Source organism: Tribolium madens, unplaced genomic scaffold (genome assembly GCF_015345945.1).
Source record: "Tribolium madens isolate multiple individuals breed KSU strain unplaced genomic scaffold, Tmad_KSU_1.1 Scaffold_2;HRSCAF=44;Tcas5.2_LGX, whole genome shotgun sequence".
NCBI lineage: Eukaryota > Metazoa > Arthropoda > Insecta > Coleoptera > Tenebrionidae > Tribolium > Tribolium madens.
Window position 1 is genome coordinate 6,930,327 of NW_025400995.1, and position 21,621 is coordinate 6,951,947.

The 21,621-nt window shown below is 34.4% G+C and overlaps 2 protein-coding genes across 4 annotated transcripts in view; one reads left to right on the forward strand and one right to left on the reverse strand.

The window, feature by feature from the left end:
- Positions 1 to 18,928, forward strand: part of LOC123006168 (protein grainyhead) — a 48,491-nt gene extending 29,563 nt beyond the window's left edge. The window contains exons 3-14 of one of the 3 annotated variants that reach the window (XM_044400440.1): positions 2,415 to 2,690; positions 8,555 to 8,849; positions 10,684 to 11,349; positions 12,322 to 12,494; positions 12,690 to 12,852; positions 15,377 to 15,488; positions 16,201 to 16,295; positions 16,346 to 16,501; positions 16,561 to 16,740; positions 16,787 to 17,161; positions 17,601 to 17,665; positions 17,801 to 18,928. In XM_044400440.1, the coding sequence (XP_044256375.1) occupies positions 2,415 to 2,690; positions 8,555 to 8,849; positions 10,684 to 11,349; positions 12,322 to 12,494; positions 12,690 to 12,852; positions 15,377 to 15,488; positions 16,201 to 16,295; positions 16,346 to 16,501; positions 16,561 to 16,740; positions 16,787 to 17,161; positions 17,601 to 17,665; positions 17,801 to 17,927 (2,683 nt within the window). In that variant the 3' untranslated portion in view covers positions 17,928 to 18,928. The remainder of the gene's footprint in view (positions 1 to 2,414; positions 2,691 to 8,554; positions 8,850 to 10,683; positions 11,350 to 12,321; positions 12,495 to 12,689; positions 12,853 to 15,376; positions 15,489 to 16,200; positions 16,296 to 16,345; positions 16,502 to 16,560; positions 16,741 to 16,786; positions 17,162 to 17,600; positions 17,666 to 17,800) is intronic. The other 2 variants (XM_044400441.1, XM_044400442.1) reach the window with 2 other exon arrangements.
- LOC123006169 (ATP-dependent Clp protease proteolytic subunit-like) lies at positions 18,927 to 20,327 on the reverse strand. The gene is made up of 4 exons (XM_044400444.1): positions 20,085 to 20,327; positions 19,721 to 20,034; positions 19,551 to 19,668; positions 18,927 to 19,253 (listed from the first exon to the last, which is right to left on the reverse strand). Exons 1-4 carry the CDS (start codon positions 20,112 to 20,114, stop codon positions 18,996 to 18,998), a joined length of 720 nt encoding a protein of 239 aa, XP_044256379.1. The 5' UTR covers positions 20,115 to 20,327; the 3' UTR covers positions 18,927 to 18,995.
- Between the last annotated feature and the right edge of the window lie 1,294 nt (positions 20,328 to 21,621).

Consider the following 21,621-nt stretch of genomic DNA (forward strand, 5'->3'; position numbering starts at 1 on the left):
TGAGACATGAGCTTAATTAATAAGTAACATTCTTGCAATATATTTGAGACGTGAAATAGAGATAATGTTGATTTATGTTTGGTAAATTTGGTCTCGTAAATTTTCTGAAATTTAATATTGGCATTTGAGTAAAGTGATGTAAAAAAGAATTGTCGTGATTTATGAGTTTGGTGGGCGTAAGATGGAGTTTTTATATCTGTATCAAGTCAAGTGGAAAGTGCGCAACAAACGCATAAATAAATCGATTTGAAAGTGATCCAAGAAAAGTCAGAGAAAATACGACAATTTCACAAAATCGTTATTTACAGTTCGATATTCTTTCCTTGTTTTATCCACTATCGGTATGACAACCATTGAAATCTTTGACATTAATTAAAAGGGTGTGGTCGGATTTTTTCTTCGTGGCACTTAGATGGTTATTCGTCATTTTAAAACAACTTTCGCGAATATATCAACACTGTCTATATAGAATATAGTTATCTAGTATATAATCGCTTTAAATGTCAACCGAGCCGATTTTAATCAATGCCCAAATTAATATTCTTAGAACCACACCAGATTTGAATACGGTTTAGGTGTGTAACCACAAATTATCTGGTTACGTGCATCCGCCCCAACCTCTAACCCGGACTAAACTTAAACCAACCCAAGAAATTTTAATTACCTTAATTAGACCGAACTCTCGAATTTAAATGCTAAACGGATTAGAAATATCACGAGTGATTTTTTCCGTTAATGAATTTTAATTTTATCTATGGCTACTTTTCTATATCCTCAATTAAAAAACTTGATCTATATCTGTCCGAATTTATGATCTATAGAGAAAACTAGGTTATGTTCTACGTTATCTCGACAAAAACTTTATTTATAATTCATTAGTCAAAGGTTCAGTTATATAATAACATTAAAATTAGCTTTTTATAACCGCGGAATTTGGTCATGATATTGACATTTGCTGCAAAATTATCATCAACGATCAATTACCTGTTCAAAATGCGATGTGAAATCTTATAATGAATTGTGTACTTAATATTATGTGGAACTAAAAGGACGACATTGATAGATTGCTCTTAATTAATTTCCCAGAGGTCCTCACCCTTTTTGCTACCTACCACTACTATGATGGTTACTCCATCATAAATCCAGCCACCAGTAGCAGCGCAATTTTTATAAAACTCTTACACGTGCTAGACCGTGCAAATGCCACTGTTTAACCTCTAATTATATATTTTGTACAATATAATTATATGAGTATCATAAGTACGCAGTGTGAATGAAACATAAACGAGTTTAACTGCTTCTAACTCGTATAATATCTTGTTTTACACTCGCTTTTTTGCTATATCAGCACACACGCGCACCATTTCCATACTACTACAACATAACCACTAACTTAATTTTAAAAATCATATTTTACTTTTCTTTACGGCACCAAGGTTGCTAGTTGCTACTACTATTGCTTTTCTTAACTATAATTCAATTGACATAAGAACTTTGTAAATGCTTGGCGTTTCAAAAACAACTCGTAAATATTTGCAAATGCTACAGTTATACAGTTTTACAATACCTGCTCATTATTTCAGAGCCAAACAAAGTGCAAAATAAAATAAAGTTTCTGTCTTGATCCACCGTTTGGGTCTCCAAACTAATTTGAAATACTACATTGAGAAACACATACCAAATAAAAAAAATACAAGCGCATTAAAGGAGATAAAATTCTTAATAAAACTATAAAAAATGCTTAGGTATGTGAAATTTGTCAAAAACTGCAGAATTGGTAGTGAAATCTTTCAACGGTGGGTAAAGCAATTTTAGTTTTTCTTCTACAGTTACATATAATAATAAAAAAACAAGTTTTAATCTGGCGTTTGGGTCTCACATTAATTTAAAATATAGAATATTTTTTATTTTTTTTAGTTTTTCTTTATATTTCAAATTTAATTATTGAATAATAATAATAATGAAAATAGACCTTTTTCCTTAAGATGACCAATTAATTCTGGTGATATGAGGAACACAAGCAATATTCGGTAGTTTTCAGTACAAAGAAAAAAACATTCGTAAAATCGAAAATTGTGTGGAGATATCAACGTTGAGTAAAACGCGTAACTTGTATCATTTTTTATTATTATTTAACGAACTGTAAAATGTTAAGTGCTGCAGAAAATATCTAAATAAATAGCATGAACAGTAAATAATTTCAGAGGTATTTTTTTGGATTTTTTGAAATTGAAATAAAAATTGGATGAGGTGGTTGAGGTGAAATGATTGTGTCACTGGTTGTAATCAGAGTAATGTTTGTCAATTTGGTTGCTCGCGTTGTACCTATGTGTTCGGGGCGGGTAGGGGTCAGGTGACCCTTCCTCGCCACGTAATCCTGTGCGAGCAGTATTTGGCAGTGGATTTTGTTCCAGGAAACGGAGAGATAATTTAGAGTCTGACGGCAATTCGCTTCATCAATCTAGCAGTGGCGGAGAGTTACCCGTAGTTGTTCAACGGGGTATGGCAGAGTTGCCCGAGGGGGCGGCGCCTCCTGAGGACCAGCACCCGTTGACAGCCGCCACAACCGCCATGTTGAACATCAGCGGCGGCGCCGAAGACCAGTCCACGGCGATGGGGCTGATTTACGAATATTACAAATTTCAGCCGATTTCCGGAGAATCCAAAGACAAACTGGCAGATATTTGGCCGTAAGTGAGGATGCGGATGCGGATGTCAATGGGGGTTGCGATGCGAGAGCAAATGGGGCGAGAAAATCGGAAGGCAGGCAGGGCGTGATGGGTTAATGACTCGGATACCGGCACGACTCTACTTATCTCGATAAATTGCTGGGCCCCAAGGCGCTCTAATCTCTAACACTTCAAAATCACGCACTTTCAATCACTGTATTTACTTATTTAAATTAAATCGCAACGTCCGACCAAATCACAAATAAATCGCAACAAATTATGCAAACCGTCTGGGATAGCAAACAGGCGCTATTCAGGACATTTTTTACTTTAATCCTATTGTGTCGTGTAATATATAGTGCAATAATGCAGACTACTGCTATAAATTTCAACCGAGACGCTTTTAATTCGAGACCATTTTTATTTCGACTCTACTGGAATGCTTTCATCTCAGGCCGGATTTTAAACTTTTTCCTCTATTAAATTATTCATGACGGGTGTGGGTGGCGAATTTCGACCTTTCTCACCAAAACCAACTACACCCTCACTCAAAAACGTTAAAATTATATTACCATAACAACACGAGACATTACAGGCATGTACTACAGATTCTAAAAAAAAATCAACAACTAAAACTTGATGCTTGTTTCTGTCTTCACCAACGTTCAAGACTCTAAACAAAACTTTAACAAACTACACAGGCAAGGAAACAGAAATATTTTGCAGCACCAAAATATTTTTTGCTAGTGTTGAAGTTTTTAGATAACTTGTAGATTTTTTCTATGTATTGATACAACGTAATGCTATACATACCTGTAGGAACAAACAAAATAAAAGTACACATGTATTTTGATGTATGAAAAAAGAAGTGAGATTTTAACAAATACAATGGAAAATGCTGCAATACATACTGCATACAAAGACAAAAAAGACATAATTTGTTACAAAGTTTTTTAAGGGCCTTCTGATTTGTTTTAATTATTAGGTAATTGAAAAATTGCGGAATATTTCGTCGTAAACAACATTAAAATCAAAAATTGTGTTGAGATTTCAATGTTGAATAAAGCGACTAAACATAATTTTGAAATGTAATTGAAATTGACTGAAGAAAGACTGATGCACTCATTAAGTCATTACTGAAGAAATAAAAGTTATTGTAAAAAAAATAATCTCAAAAATGTCTAAATTGCAATATTCACCGAATTAAGTTGACTAAAATTGCAATATTTAAAAAAATCGAGTTATGATTTATTTTTTTAGCGCTAATTTAAAAAAAATTGCATTAATAAAAAAAATATAAGTTTCTAGCTTTAGCTACTGTTGAAATCTTCACTTTGCAAATCAAACAAGAAACATATCGACTCTCCCAACGAAAACTGTAGTAACTCATAAAAATTGGTTTTGAGTTACGATGGCTTATGTAGGGCCCAAAATACAAAAACAATGAGAAAACTTTTTTTTGAATAGACAATATTATTACCAAAACTTAAACCCTCAGTAATTTTCAATAATATATAATAATATTATTGTATTATATATGAAATATTATATAATATAAATATTAATATAATATTTATATAAAAATATATTATAAATATATACAGGTTGCGCCAGAACTCGCGCCACAGAGAAAAATTTCAAGTAAGATAGGATACATGGAAAAAATGTTAAAAAAAATTCTGTCAAAAAATTTTGACATTTGACATTTTTTATGTCTATTTAATGGTACTGATGATCTTGTATTTGTTTTTTAATAATTATTTAGTAAAGCTACAAAAATTTTGCCAATAAAAGCCACAAATAACATTAAAGAGAGCTACAATTCAGGATACAGCTTTCTTGTTTCCTCTTCTAATAGCCTGTAGCGAAAAAACTTGGAAAATTATTTTTCCAACAGAAATAAATAGTCAAAGTGCAAAATTTAAACTCTCACAACTTCGACATTTTTATAGATAGATTTTTTTTAACATTTTTTACATGTTCCTGGTATCTTACCTTACATGGCATTTTTCTCTGGGGCGCGAGTTCTGGCGCACCCTGTATTTATAATATAAATAATAATATAATATTATAATAATATAATAATATTAAACAATTCCCTGATATTTTTATTAACAATTAAAGATTCAATGCATTTTTTTTAACTGTAAATTTTGAGTTACTATAGTTTTCGTTGGGAGAGTCGATATAATACTTAATAAAACAACAAAAAGACGGTAAAATTTGGTGTAATGAATTTTAGTGTTGGCGGAATTGGGGCAGAATGGGTAAAGTGCATATTGTTTACATTATCGTTAGGTGGAACCTAACCTCTAAGTAGTCACGTGTCTGCGCATTCGGCGTGTGGACGCGGCATTGTGAAGGTGACCGGGTGCAGGTCGCGCTGATCACGATTAGCTCGGAACCAGTCTTTGGTTAGATTCCAGATTCTAACGCCAGATAATTGCAATAAGTCGACCAAATAGTTCCTACCGGTTAACACCTCCCGGTGTCTGGGAGCGCGACCGCGACTGGTCTTGCTTTTCCCAATTGCGGAAAGCGTTCGAAATCTACAGGTGGTCCGAAACAGCAGCAGCAATAGCAGCAGCGCGGCTTCCATGGGACCGAAACAATCGAAACGCGCTCAAGGCGAGAGCGATGTCATCACTCATCCCGCGTTATTGTGCCGGCGAACCCCTTAGACGCGATTTCTTATACAAATTTAGCGGCATTGTGCTCGGGACTATTCTTATTCATATCGTTGAACATCCTTAGGATAATATACGAAGGGGTGCTGCTGAAATGCGAGCCGAGGATATTTTATATCGACGTTTTATTACTGTTGCGTTCGAATAAAACACGCTTTCAATTTATATTTGCACGCCAGTGAACCGTTGTTTTCGTTTTACGACTCCATACATAAATAAAGACGTAACCCTTAATGGCCTTAATGAATTTCACATTCGGAGCATAAATCTTCAAATCGACAAGTTCAAACGTTGAAACTACCTCAACCCAAACAGAACCTTTAATATAATTTGTCAAAGCCGAGGGTTTCAACCTGATACTATCAGTATCACGTTACAATGCAGATCAGAGATAAGCATTTTAATGAGCCCGGATTATAAATACATGGGTATGTACGATATTGTAGTGCAAAGCCGAAGACTCTGCCTCCGGAAATAAACACCCCTTTGGGAAATACGGATTTGCTTCATCATGCCGCTTGAATTATTTAGATTTATAAGACGGATAACAGACGTTATTTCGATGAATCCCAAACCCAAAAATCTCCCCAACCAAACGCCACTTACACCTAAATCTCTTCTACTCCCAGTCAAAATTTAACAGGACTGAAATTAAGGCAAATAACATTTAAAAAAATATAAGAATTATTCACCAAAAATTCACCAAATTCTTAGCACTAAAGATGATTTCAAATCAAATTCTTTACCAAAACAAGAAACGTTTAAAGATAATTAAACTCAGAATTTGTTGGTTATTCTGTTATTTTTTTTCAATTTTATATAAAATCAAGTCCAAATACGAGCAATTTTCATAAAAAGAAAAATTCTATTTCACCTAAACCTGAACAAATATCGTAAATGTGAATTATTATTACTTACTTATTAGTAAACGGTTTCTCTTAAAAACACTTACTTTTTTAATAAATTCATGATGTTAAATTCTCTAAAACTCCGACAGACTAGACTAATGTTTCGATTTTACACCGTTACATAATTATTTTAAACTAATTTTAACTTTTCGTGAGTCGTTTTTTTTCTAATATTTTCTTGTAAAGTCTAGGATTATCAAAAGTATTTTAAACGTTTCATTATCTCACAGTTAGAACTTTTCGCTTTTGGAGCAAATTTAGAAAAGGAAAATTTGAATTAACTTGTTATTATCAACGAGTCAAATTAATCACGAATTAAAAATTTGATTACAATTAAGTGTTCTGTAAACAAGCATTAACCTCTATTTTTGGATACAGTTTCACAATTTTTTTTCTGGTGTTACTTTACTCCGAACTTTTTTATACTTCGCATGTTATTTAAAATTCTTTGTACTTTTTGGTAATGTCGTAAAATCCTGCTAGGACTTAAAACTTGTATAAGCAATTAAATTGTTTGGCTGACATCTATTAAAAAAAACAACTTAGTTTTTACAAAACATTATTAAAACATAGTTAAAACATAATTGTCGTAAGCAGAAAAATCTGTTTAAAAACTTTGCAACTCAACAACAGCCACATGCTCTTTCAACAGTTCCTTGAAATCTTATTAATTATCGAGAGGCAATGAATGTATATTTTTTTCAACTTTCAGCCGTTTATGAGTAGGCGGGTGTCTTTGTTTACTTTACAACATCATTGCCTGGCACGTTCTTCTGCTTTTAACATTGCTTTTAAGCCACTTGTGGGCTCTTTGCAGAAGTAAGCAGCACAATTTTTATGTTGACCAAAGACATGATAAATGCAGTTTTCGACATCTTTTTTTAAATTTATAAGTCTCTTAGAAACTATTTCCCTAACTCCACTCTCCACGTAAAAATAAAAAGCATGCAACTCGCCCTAACTGTTGATTATACAGAATTTGTACCTAATTGAAAAATTTTTGTTATTGACAAGTAACTGTAATTATTGTAATAAATCATTTACCAACAAAAGTAATTCATAATAATTGCAACGGTAAAAGTAATTGTAATTTTTTTTGTTTAATTGGGTCGCAACTGCCTCACAAATTTTGATACACTCAAATTTTAACAGAAGTTACTTTTGTTTGAAAATATTTTTGTATTTTTACTCCAATCTCCAACAAGACGCATTGCTGATGTTTGATTTCTAAACATTTTGCTTCTTTGTATCCTTCATTAGGTTTACAACCTTGCCATAAAGTGTGTGCTTTAGTAAATCTAGAAATATTTCGAAGCAGAGTTAATTACTTTATGAGTATCATCACTTTCTGGTAAACCCCAAATGGCTTGATACCGAGCTTAATCCTCATAAAACTATCCTAAACAATTCTCTTCTCAATACATTGTGGTGGTGTTGGGTTTCGACATATTTATTATAGGTAAGGGTATTTACGTCTCGCTGTGAGATCTCTGTCTTCAAATAATGCTTGCTTATATTACATTTTTTTTAGGTTTTTAAGAATAGATTAAAGTTACCTTGATCCATGAGAAGTAAAAAAATATTTTTTTAATTAAAAAAAATTAAAACGCTACTAACAAAGGTATTTTTTCTCATATTAGGATCAACATCACTTTAGAACAATTTGTGATTTGACATAAACTTTTACATTGATTTCTTCTTATACCTGAATTTTGTGACTGATTCCTTAATTTGTGTAATGTTAGTTTTGATTCTCGCATTTCAATATGTTACGGAAAATTGGTGAAAGGGGGGCCTGCGGGTGAACCCACAAATTCTTAGCTACGCCCCTGAACCCTTTGATTCTCTAAGTTTAAGACTCTTAAAAAAATAAAAAAAAGCTCATTAGTGATGTTCAAATATTGGGCTTATTTATAAACTATAAAATGTAAGAGTAGTAGTAGTAGACTTGATCTTGTTTATTGTAGGTAGTAGTTGTTTTAAAGAATTTCTGAATATAATTAAACGAGTTGTTTTAATTAATTTCGGTTTATGATTGTTTTGCTAATTGAATGAAATTGTTGAGTTGCAATGCGCGTTGTTTGTAAAAAGGTGCAGTGGCGCGTAATTGTTTCGCTCTATCGTAATGAATGAACGAAATGAATGGGTTCGCGTTCTAGCGGTCGTAATTAGTGGTCGTATGCGTTACGTTACGTTATGTGTAAGGTGCGTTCTACGCACGTCCCGTCCGGGTTGTCTGAAGCTATTCCATCCCCACTAGCGTGGTCTAACATGACATAATTTGTTGCAGGGCAAGTTCCCAGGCCGGAGGCATCTTAACGTCGCAACTGAAAGCGACCAATGGTCTGGTGAGTGGGGCGGGGCTAGAACTGCCGACCCCTCCCCAGTTGAGTTCGCAAGACTGGCAAGGTTTATTTATTAACCAACACGTCGGGTACCCGCAGGCCGCCGCCTCTGCCCAGAACTTCCAACTTGTGAAACGCGAACCGGAGGATTTGAGCCACCACCGGAAGTTGGAGTGCTCCTCGCCCAGTTCTGTCAGTTTGGACGGGTCCATCATCAACAGCAAGCAACAGAGGCACAAGGTGAATAGTGTTTAGGTGGTAACATGAGTAGTGGCGCTGACGGGTCTGTCTTTCGCTCGCCTCTTCTTAAACAGTGACACGTGAGGGTGGGACGGGGACGAAACCGGGAACGGGACACTCCAGCTCAGGAATGATATCACTTGAGGACATTCTCGAGCGGCAGTTTACTATTTAGAAAAATTCATCTAGTTCTGTTTGTTGATGACCAATGTTAATGTAGTGGTTGATTGATGCATGATGTAGTGACTAAAGGACACTCCGAACTCAAACCTTCAAAAATCCACATTTTTATTCAACTTGTGACTAACGGAAATCACACCAAGGTAGATATTCTGATATTTGTGATAAGCAGCAAACTAGATTTTTACTTGTTAAGTGATGCAACAGACGACAAGTTATCTGATAATACCGGAAATGCTCTTATTAACTTTCTCAATTGGAGGAAGAATGTTACTTCAAACAAGTACACACCTTTTTCATTGCTAATTTTTTAACACCGATTACGAAAGGCTTGATTTCTTTTTCATTTTAATTTCAAACTTAGTTCCGCAAGTTTTCTACAATGTCCACTCCACATCTAGACCATCAATATTGAAGAATTAATTTTATTTTAGAGTTTTCTTTATACAAAAATTCAATAAATAAAATTTTAATATTAGCAATTTTAACTTTCATGTAAAAAATGAGTCACGTTTTGGCGTCAAGTCACTCATTAAAAATTTTTTTTTTGTGTTGGGCATAATAATTATATCTTTAATAATTTTTTTCAAATTTGACCATTGATATTAAATCCTAATAAATGAATTAAATACACATATATTTATTTTAATAAAAAAAATCAACTAGAAAACTTCATGTAACAATATTTCATCTCTATCTATAGTAAATTCAGAATAATAATAATATTAATTACGGAGTAATTTTAACATTCTTGAAATTAATTAGTTGATTACTGGCAAAATTATTTTCGATTTTAAACAGGGGTGTAAAAACTGCAAGAAAAAAATATTTGATTTTTAATTTTTTTTACTAATTCTTTCACACTAAAATGTTTGTAGCTAAAAAAGTACACATTTTTATATTATGTTAAAAGATGTATATTTAAAAATTGTTTTATCTTACAAGAAACAGTTTTATTAGATACGAAAGAGCCCACCAAACTCCAATTTTCGATGTAGAAAAATAATTTTCTGGTAATAAAAAACTACTTTTTCTCTTAGAAAGAAATGATAAAATGTAAATCAAAATCTGTCTACAAAACAATTAAAAGTTAGATAAATTTGAATTAGGTATTTATTATTATTTTGAACCACAATAATATTGTCAATTCACCATTAATTTTGTTGTTTTTTTTTGTATTTAATCTCTTAATTAATTCTCTTTAATCAAAATTAAAATTGGACGTAAAAATATTTCGAAAAATTTTATGTTATTATTATTACGTAATCAATTTTTATTATTATTACTGAAGCACCATGAACTACTAAATGTCGCGAGTAGGTTTAGATAGTATAATATAAGCAATTTTTTCAGATAACGAGTGGTTAATTCTGTTGCAACTTGTGATCGAGATAAATTTTCATTACCTATAGATAAGTGTGTGATTTTTGAATTCAACTCTTTGTAGATGATTGTTTTACAGCTGGTAGGTTTGTATGATTAATGCGCAGTGGTTGTGAGTTAGTAGGGGAGAGTAGGGTAGAATGATTGAGGGTTTGAGGAGTGGCGGAAAGTGTCTCCTGGTCTGTAATGGATCGGATTAGGGATTTGAGTTGAAGTAGCAAGCAAACCGAATCGTAAGAGATATCTGGAGTGTTGTTGTTGGTTATTATAGGTCGTGCTGGTATCCTCTGCGGGAGGTCAGCACGGAGACCTGGTGGTGGATGTGAATTCAGTGAAGGACGAAAATAACCCTCGGGGCCTGAACTCGCCCCAGCACGGTTCCCGTAGCGTAAACGCAACGCCGACGTCGCAGCACAGCCACAGCAGCTTGTTGGCCGACGGCTCCAACACGGGACCCATCGAGTTCATCTCGGCCTCGGATGGCATCAAGCCGGCCATGTACGCCACACAGATATTCGCCGCCATGACGAATAACGGTCACGGGGGCAGCGGCACCCCCTCGCCCATCCCCTACAGCGACCACGTGACCGGCTACACGCAGAGTGGCTCGGGCTACGCCGCCGCCAGCCGCACGGCCACTTCGGCGGCGGCGTTTGTCTCCGATCCGTACTACCGCGAGTACTTCACGGTCGCCTCCGGAGGCGCCACCCCCGAGCCCGCCTATTCGGGACAGCTGCGCCAGACCCAGGCCTACAGTGAGGAGGTCGGCGGCGGCACCACCGCCAGTTTCGTCGAGCGATACGTCCGACAGCCCTACCACAGCAAGGGCGTCATCGCCGCCGCCACCGCCGCCGGACTCACTGTCGACCTGCCCAGTCCCGACAGCGGCATCGGCGCCGACGCCATCACCCCACGCGACCAGAACACCTTGCAACAGGTGAGCCCACAGACAGACCCGAAAACGCCACCACCAACACCCAAACTAGTCCATAGCTAGCGAAACCAAAGCTCATTGGTCGTTTATTACACATTCTAGCTTTTCTATAAAAAAAAAAATATCCAACACAATATCTTGTCTTTTTTAAAAAAATATAAATAACTTATTGAATCTTCAAATACCATAAAATCGTAGATTATTCACTTTAAAACCTAATTTTATTGAGCAGTGAGCTGAGCTAAAAAAATGTTTTAAGAATAATTATTACTATTAATAATAAGCTTTAATTTTCTACGTTTCATCAAAATTATTTTTGAAAACAAAAAACATTTTCTAAATCTCAGACTTCAAAATTGAGTCAATTTCTGGAAAAAATGAGAATCTCTAATTAAAGAAGTACAACTTTGACAAAAAATATTGTTTATCTTAACAGAAATGTTTGATTCCTTTCTTAATATAAAGGCAAGTCATTTTAAAAGGGATTATGTACTTTGAATAATTCGAAAACGCGCTTTATTTAATTTTTTTCACTTTATCGTTTTAATAAACCAATTTTTGAAAATAGCAAGGTTGCGAAAACAGGTATTATAGGATCAATTTGCAGCGGGTAATTACAGAAGTGAAAAAATCGCGTTGTTAAGATAAACAAGTCCTTATAATACCTATCCTGTTGGGCCAGGTGTGCCGCAAGGTCCTGCTTTGGTCCCCATCCTTTCCTAAATTCCAAAACAAAACGTTTTGAGATCTGATGGTGGCAACTAACGTAGTTGCCGTTTATTTCTATCATAACAAAGCCATCTGGCATAGTTGTATGATTTTTTCCCGAAATGGGAGCAAAAGATTGAAGATTTGTCGTAAGTGCATACATTTCGCGGTTATTCCCCTTGCGATTCCGCCAGTGGCATAAATTGCGTCATAGTAGTCCTTATTTGTCTAAGATATCCGAGGTCGTAAAAGTGGCATTTGTTTCAGAACTACGAGTACCCAGAAATCTGTCCGAATCCGAACATTTTGGACCCTTTGACGATTTCGCAACGGAACAGTTCGAGTTCGCAATCTCCTGGATCTCAGTCGACGAGCCGAAGTCGGCCTTGGCACGATTTCGGCCGTCAAAACGACGCGGATAAAATCCAAATCCCAAAAATGTGAGTATTTGAGGAACAGGAAAGATCAGGTCGAGTGACCTCGCGATATAGTCCACTGCCATGAACTGGATAAACTCGATTCGAGCAGTGTCATTTGATACGAGTGCCTTATGTCACAGTTGTAATACTATCAAAGAGCCTGTTTGACAACTGACTGGATTTTTTCACAAATTTGATTAATGCGAATTGTTCCAGATTTTCGCCGGTGGGCTTCAAGTACCAGTTGGAAACGCCGATTTCGACGTCGCAAAGGCGCGAAGACGACAGGATCACGTACATAAACAAAGGCCAATTTTACGGAATTACTCTAGACTATATCCCAGACCCTGACAAGCAGCTCAAATCGCAAACAGTAAAGGTAAGAATACAATATCTAGAACAGGGGCGAGCGAACACTCACTTCAAACAGATAAATCGACGGATTTTTGTATGTAATGAGCGTGTCTCGATATGGGATGGTTTCCTTAAGTTAATTATGGAATTATGAAAGAATTAACAGCCAATTACTGGGACAGAATTTGGCCGAAAAACAAGTCTCGTGACATCCTACCACTTATGGTCATGCCGTAAAGACTTATCTCCACATCTAACGCATGACGAATATCTTTCTAATAAGACCATAAAACCATACGCACAAACACTTGACAAGGGAATTATTCCTAATTATACTAATTAACACTCGACTTATTAATCACCCGGAATAATTACAAATAATAACGCTATACTTATCGATTACATTGTAACAGCACTTAAAGCCTGCATTCTTAAGTAAATGAACTGTCAACCCTCGCTAAGGTCGTAATTTAATGTGCGCAAATTATAACAAACTTATAATTTGATCAAAGTCCGGACACTATTCTTTTAATTGGCCATTTTTAATATGAGAGCGAAACACCATTATTAAAAATTATTACTTCACTACTTTGTCATTATTTCTACCCTTCGAACCGATCACGCAATCGACTTTTTATCGATCCAAATTTCAAACCTAATTTACTTCGACATAAACAATGATTAACATTTTTTTAATTACTAATCAGTAACCACTAAAACGCAAAAAAACACACTCTTTTAGTCTAAAAAAAACATTTTCAATGTGTCATATTTCATAATGATAAATTACGTTTTAAATGATCTGTTATTTTCTTTCTTTGTTTGTGTAACGACTTTGATATTATCGCATCTTCTTCTAACAATAACGTTTGTTATGAAATAACTCATTATTCGAAGTACCTACTGTATAGAAAATTCATTTGCACTTTGCTTAAATTTTATAAAAAGTTGTTCAAACTTATTAACGATTGTTTTCGTGGTTTAATTATGTAAAAATTTTGCAAAATTCGCAATTTTTTGGGCTTAATGGCAAGATCGTGCTGTCTGGCAATGATTCCATCTGTGCAAATGTGAGCGTAGCAATTATGGCATCAGTTGTAATAAAATTGTCAAAAATAAAGAGTAAATTGGAGGGTATTAGATTTCCTCATTTTGCTGGCTAGAAATAGGTAGAAAGTCCTTCAAATGCATAATATCTATCTGCATAGTGATGCAGAGAAATCTGTCTAAATGTAATTTTCTCTTTTATTTTGGTCGATATGGCGGACAATGCAAATACTTTTAGTAAGATCAGTAATTACACAGAAGTGTAATGAGATGTATCAAGTGAAGTCACGCATTTCCATAGGAATGGAGCTAGAAGTTCAAGCATATGTTTGACGGGTAGTTTGTAAACATTTTGCATGTTATAGAAGAAATGTTAATATAATGCGGCAGCGCATAAATAAGTTATGAGACTAAATGACAATAATTTATTAGAACGCTTCTTGAAAAAATCTCATCGTTTTATTTCTGTCAAATAATTAAATGACGCGCCTTTTACCTTAAAAGGACTGGTTTATCTAAAGACGATTAAAACTTAAACGGTCATTGACTTTCTTCTGAATGACATTATTCTCAACCGTGAGGGCTGGCAATAATGACAGGATCGAAGGACTCGGAATCGTTTTCATATTAAAAATATTGTGGCTAACTTGTGCTGTTAATGTGTTTACAGAGTTTAGTGGTTTTTTGTGATATTTGTATTCAATTTGCATATAAATGAGTCGATACAAAGTGCATAGCCTTGTATAGTGCTAGACCATTTATAGAGTAAAAATTGATAAGCATCAACCATAAAAAAACTAATAATTAAAATAAATCTTTTATAACCAACTGATATCAGACGAATTATTCATCCCGTGTAAAATCCAATTAAGCACTCCCTTATTAGACTGCATCAATAACAAGATTCTTAAGAAAAACTAGAACTCAGTACAACGAAAAACTGAGGTGTATATACCTAGCCACGTAATTAAAATCAATCAGTGTAATTGTTTTATTATGATTGCATCGTCTATAATGATTTCTTTGCGTAAATGATATAATTTAGTAAGTTAATTGGGATCAACCTTGGAATTAAATGACCCTTATCACTCCTCACCTCGGCATTTATTCCTAGTACCAATTAAATTTCAGGTGGCACTTCTTGGTTTCTATTAAGACCAAGGCTTGATCCAACTGGTAGATCCCTAAAAGATTTTTACCAGAATTGATTCAAAATTAACTCTTTACACCAATTTTTGGCGCATTTTTCTATAAAAACAATCGTTTTTTGACCGTTTCTGAAAGTGAAGAAGTGAAAACACAATTTGAGAAGTCTCCATTTGTTTAAACAGCACTTTGATGAAGTCCTGTATATGTATTTTTAGAAAAATCAATTGCTTTTTACTTTAAAAGCTTGAAACACTTGTTTTTAACGGTTTTTGGGAATTTTAGTTACGTCTAGACGTACCACTTTGATCAAATCGTGTTTTTGGATTTTTAGCATTTTTATTTTTTTATTTCAGAGCATTGTAATGCTGATGTTCCGAGAAGAGAAAAGCCCCGAAGACGAAATCAAAGCCTGGCAGTTTTGGCACGGCCGTCAACATTCCGTTAAACAACGAATTTTAGATGCAGGTCAGTAACTGCTACCATTAATTACCACCTTAATTATCTGATAAGACGTCGGCTTAACCCAATTTTTTTCATATTCTCTGCGCACAATCTGATTGCGTATCGAACGTTCGTGTTAAAAACAAACCAACAAAAGCTCGCCAAGTATTTTTATTTATTTTATTTCATGAAAGTTATTTTATAGCCGAATAAATAGTAGCTTCATTTAAATATAAATTGCTAATGTGATGCTCTGTAAAGGTCAAACGTCCACCTGCAGACAAGTAAATATGTCTGCATGTAACTGAGGAATATTCGCATTTATCTCAAGAAGATTTTTATTTTGTCTTTACTCACTTATAGAAAATTATTTATTGCAAATGGGTATACACAAATTGTATTTAAATTAATGCTTCCTGTCGTCTATGACTCTTAAAGATATTCACCCTCCAAATTCAGATTCTGTAATCTTGTAATAAATATACATATAAGTACCCGATATCTTTTTGACCTGTTCGAATTACTTATTGCTACAAAGTGTAGGCTGAATGTGGGAAGTATTGATACTATATTGTTCTTCAAACATGTGTGTGTGGGGGATAATATACATAATAACACTGATTCATAAAAACCTTAAATAAAATATTTTGCATTTCTTTTTTTTCATGCTGACATTACTTCGGTAAGTCAATTTTCTGCAAAGTGAATCCTTCTAACATAATTTTCTTTGCCATAGATACGAAAAATAGCGTGGGTTTAGTTGGTTGTATAGAAGAAGTAGCACATAACGCTATAGCCATCTATTGGAATCCGTTAGAAAGTCCCGCAAAGGTAAAAAACCACCCCTCAAAAATAAAAACTTACCCCCAGACTTTTTCTAGATAAACATAGCAGTGCAATGTTTAAGTACCGACTTTAGTAGCCAAAAAGGCGTTAAAGGTTTACCTTTACATTTACAAATCGACACATACGAAGACCCCCGAGATACAAACGTTTACCACCGCGGTTACTGCCAAATAAAAGTATTTTGTGATAAGGTAAGTCAAGTCAGGTCATCCCTGTTGACAATTTTGAATAATTTCTGTCATCACCAAAGGGTGCGGAACGCAAAACCCGTGACGAGGAACGAAGAGCAGCAAAACGAAAAATGACCGCTACTGGTCGAAAAAAACTTGACGAATTGTACCACCCCATGTGCGAACGCTCTGAATTTTACTCAATGAGCGACTTAACAAAACCCCCTGTGTTGTTCTCCCCCGCCGAAGACATCGACAAGGTGAGGGTTACCCCATTGTGTGCTCCGTATGACTGACTGTTTCCAGTTGACGTCGATGGAATTACAAGGTTTTTATCCTCACGACACTGACAATTCTTTGACGGGTCCAGTTGATCATAAATCTGGCTCGCCGTTCCTCCTGCATGCCGCCACCAAACCCCCAACCACCCCCACGCTCAAATTCCACAACCACTTTCCTCCCGACGCCGATAAGAAAGACAATATTTTGGATAATAGTTTGACAACTGACGGGAGCGTTTTTTCTCCCCCTTTGAAGAGGACCAAGATGCTGACGGGGCCAGGTAGTGCGGGGCCGCCACCCCTGCACGAGAGGGTGATGCTATACGTGCGCCAGGAAGTGGATGATGTCTACACACCCTTGCATGTTGTGCCGCCTACCACGGCGGGGCTGCTCAATGCGGTAAGTCAGAGCTAGGGCTAAAGGGCGAAATATCGATATGTCATTAGTTGGGTTGGTGGTACTTGACATGCGCAGTCATTGGCAAACATTTGAGATTCAAAAAAGTGATGATGTATCGATAGATTCTTTGTTGTATCGTTTGATATGTCAATATTGTTATTGATGTATCAGTAATTGTGCACCCCCTAGTGAGCCCACTCATAACGCTTAGCTTGGTGCTTAATATGCATGGACCTGGACGTACTGGGCTTTTACCATCATCGGAAAATAACAAACTAAACTTGGCATGGGATTTAACAAATCGCGAACGTGGGATCAGTTCACTTTTGCTAACTCCACGTAGAAGTCAAAAAGCTCAGTACTTCTTCTAAATCTATGCTAAATGAAGAAAGACAGAAATGTGCATTCGAAAATTAATTCTGTTTTCCTTATTTTGCAGATTGAGAATAAGTACAAAATAAGCGCTTCGAGCATAAATAACTTGTATCGCAAAAACAAAAAAGGGTAAGTTAGATTTTATTTTAAAGTTGGAGGATTTGTGAAGAGTGAACTTGATACTAAACACTAACAGTCCGCCTTTATTAACACTAAAATTTTAAAATTAATTAATTTGTGGTTTTAATTGGTGGTTTTTTCCAGCATTACGGCCAAGATTGATGACGATATGGTGGCGTATTATTGCAACGAAGACCTTTTTTTGCTCGAGCTTAAGATCGTGGAAGAAGACCTATTTGATATTACTTTTGTAGAACTCTCTGACCATTGAAACAATTGCCATATATTAAAGTAACGTACTCTCCGTTTTTTATTCATCTACTTTTGTGATTGTTTTTATACAATGTAATATTAGTTACTTATAGATTTTTTTATTGTAGAATTTTATAATTGTTCATAGTATTTAGACTCAATCATTTTTATCACTTTTGTTAGTGTGTTGTTTTTATTTTTCTTATGATCTTTTATTTATAAAATATAAAATTGATCATTAACATCCAATGTTCTTTTTTATTTATCAAATAATATAAAAAATGACTCAATGTAATATTGAAATTTTATTTACATGGATCAATGTTTATTTTATTGTTTTCTTTTTTAGATGTTTTCTTTGTTAGTATGTTTTTCCATCACTATTTGGTCGAGTTTGACCAATGATCTCAAAATTGAATCATGTAAATGATCTGAGGGTTGGGAATAACGAAATTACTCATTGTATATAGATTAGAGTTTTATGACATGTACATAGATCAAGCCATGACCTAGAATAGAGACATTCCTTATTGTGATAAGAATACATTGTAGCCCAGACATTCATATTGCGAGTATGAAGAATTTCGCAAAAATTATAAGTACCTGAGTTATGCTTTATCATAGTATAATTTTTCGAACAACCTTCCTCAAAAATCAAAGTTATTTTGGGTACGATTAACTGATTCTTCCATAAATTAGGATGGGAATATTTATAATCCCAACATTCCACATGGTACTGAATGACTAAATCATAGTCGTGTATATTTCAAGTAATTTATTGCTCGTATGCAACAATTGTAGTCTGTTGCATACATGTTATCATGATATTAGGCTAGTTTAGACTTAAGTAAGATAGCTCTCTACATGTAGTTTTATCCAATGTAAGAGTATTCTATAACTATCAGAATTAAATGATAAGTTAATGAACAATGTTATCATTTGCAATATTATATAAGATTTTTTTAAATATGTATTTCATTATATAATTAAAATATTCTATATTAAAACAGTCTTTTTGCATCTAAGTGTTTTTTATTCAACCAATAAACTAACAATCACGTATAAAACCATTAAATAAATAAAGAAATCATTTTTTCTCTGACGTATCACTACTGGCACTCGCTTCGTCTTCACCGCCGCCCACTTTATTTTTCGGCGGACTCGTTAAAATTTTATCGATAATACCGAAATTTTGAGCCTCAGCAGGACTCATAAACATGTCACGTTCCATACTTCGCTCGATTTTCTCCAAAGGAAGTCCTGTATGTTTTACATACAAATTATTAATCTGACTCTTCAATTTAAGAATTTCTTCAGCCTGGATCTTAATGTCGGTTGCCTGCCCCTATAAACAGACATGGAATTTTCAGAAAAATATTACGTGGTTTAAATGAAGTGTTTCATTTTAATCAAATGTAATACGCAAAATAAAAACATTAATGATATGCTAATGAGATTATTAATTACTCAAATAATTAACCCTCATTATTTTTGTTAACTGTAATAAAAAATATCAACATTATATCTTGTTATTTAAGTCTAAATTAAGCTCTATTTTTTAATAAATGAACGATTTAACTGTCCACACGTGTAAGTAATTTATTTTGTAATAAAAGTTGCCTAAAGCTCCAAAACTTGATACCTGTGCGCCCCCTGAGGGCTGATGGATCATGATCCTAGCATGAGGCAAGGAATGTCGCATTCCCGGGCTTCCAGCTGCTAAAAGAAGTGAAGCCATACTTGCAGCTTGTCCCACACACCTAAAACTCGACATTTAGTTTCAATTTCAAACTGTCGGCTACTGAATCAAACCAAGTTGCTATTGGTGGTAATATGTATTGCATGGTGTCATAAATTCCTAATCCTGCAGTCACACTCCCTCCTGGCGAATTGATATACATATGTATTGGCTTATTTGTGGATTCTGACTGGAGAAACAATAACTGGGCTACAATAAGTGAACTCATTGGGTCATTTATCGGTCCCATTAAACAAATAATCCGTTCCTTCAATAAACGGGAATATATGTCGTAAGATCTCTCCCCTCGCCCTGTTTGTTCAATCACAATTGGGACAAGACCGAAATTTCTGAATGGTTGTGCTAATTCTGGCGGTTTCAATAAAATCTAAAATCAGAACTAAATCAAACAAGTAGTTTAACAATTTATTGACTTACTTTACTCCTACTTATGATTCTTGAAAACATCTTGATACCTCACCTAACCTCAAAACTTGTGAAATTAAGAACTGTACCCAAACACGCTTTTCTGATGTTTTTTGTCACTGGCATTAATTTATGATTGGAGTAACGTTTTTGTGTCGTTTTATACAATTCCTTTTAGAAAAATTATTAAAACCACTTTCTGACAATTATTAAACTTATGCAACCAATTATACACTAGTCAGTAGCGTTCGTTAACACTGACATCTGTGCTGACAAGTACTATTTATTTTTTTCATAATTTATTATATCATAATTATTTGGAGCAGCACATATTTTGTGCTTTCTTTGTCAGTTTTGTAAATGTGGTTGCTAGGTGTAGCAGATATAGGAAACATTGAACTGATAAAAGTCTCATCTGCTTTACGCCAGCTAATATCTAATTACGTTGATTACTAATTGAGCCCGATAATAGATAAACTCAATTTATTTTCGTCATAATTCATACACAGAAACTGAAGTACAATTTTAGCAGGTGATTTTCATTTATTTTTGTATCAATTAACTACCGTCATGCAACAAAATAATCTATCTTTTGAGTTAATCTCGTTATCTGTATTCCACGCTACGTACTTAAAAATTTTATATAAACCTTCTTTGTCAAGGACTTTCATCCTCTTCCTTATATTTTTGAGGAATATCATGAAATATGTATGTGAACTGAACGCAAACTTCAACATTTATAAATAGACGTGATTGTAATAATGTTTTATGTTTTATGTATAATCTTTTTATGTATTTTTGAGTCTTACAGTTTGTTAAATGATTAAAGATAGACAGACACTAAAACGTTTCCGATTTTTCAATTTAAATTTAAAATAAAATGTGATTGCAGATATGAGTAATATAGCATTGTAAGTTATGAGTCAGTGTCTAATAAAGCTATTTTCAAATATTTAAAAAAGCACCGATATTAGTAAAAATTTTACAAAATATTGCTATGTCGTCAGATAAATTTCCATTACAGTGTGATACTACACAAGTTGAACAAACATATACTTTATTATAGTTAATTTTAATACAAATGTTGAATAGTTTTACGTGCAAAATGCAAATTACAACTTAATCAGAGGCGTAACAAATATTTATGGCAACTTCCCGTCAAAATGAAACAAAATCATCCGTAGACAAATATTACGTAATAATGTACGCAAATATTAACAACAAAATGACGTTATGTACATTGTCCAAGCTTAAGTTCTCACACATGATTTTTTTTTAATTTATAACGAAATGTTCGTTGATACTTAGACAAAACAATGCAGAGATCACTTTACAAATGCGCACAACGGGTGTTGTGAAAACTTTTATCGCAATAACAATTTTTTTATATTAAGGGAAAATAATTAATTAATTTGAGATAAGGAGATGCGAAACTGCAGATTGTTGGCTCCGCCACTGCTTTTATTTATTTTGTTACCGTTAAACACTTCACCTTTGTGTATATGTGTAAAAATTCACACCAATAAAACGTAATTTGTTTTATTTGCCT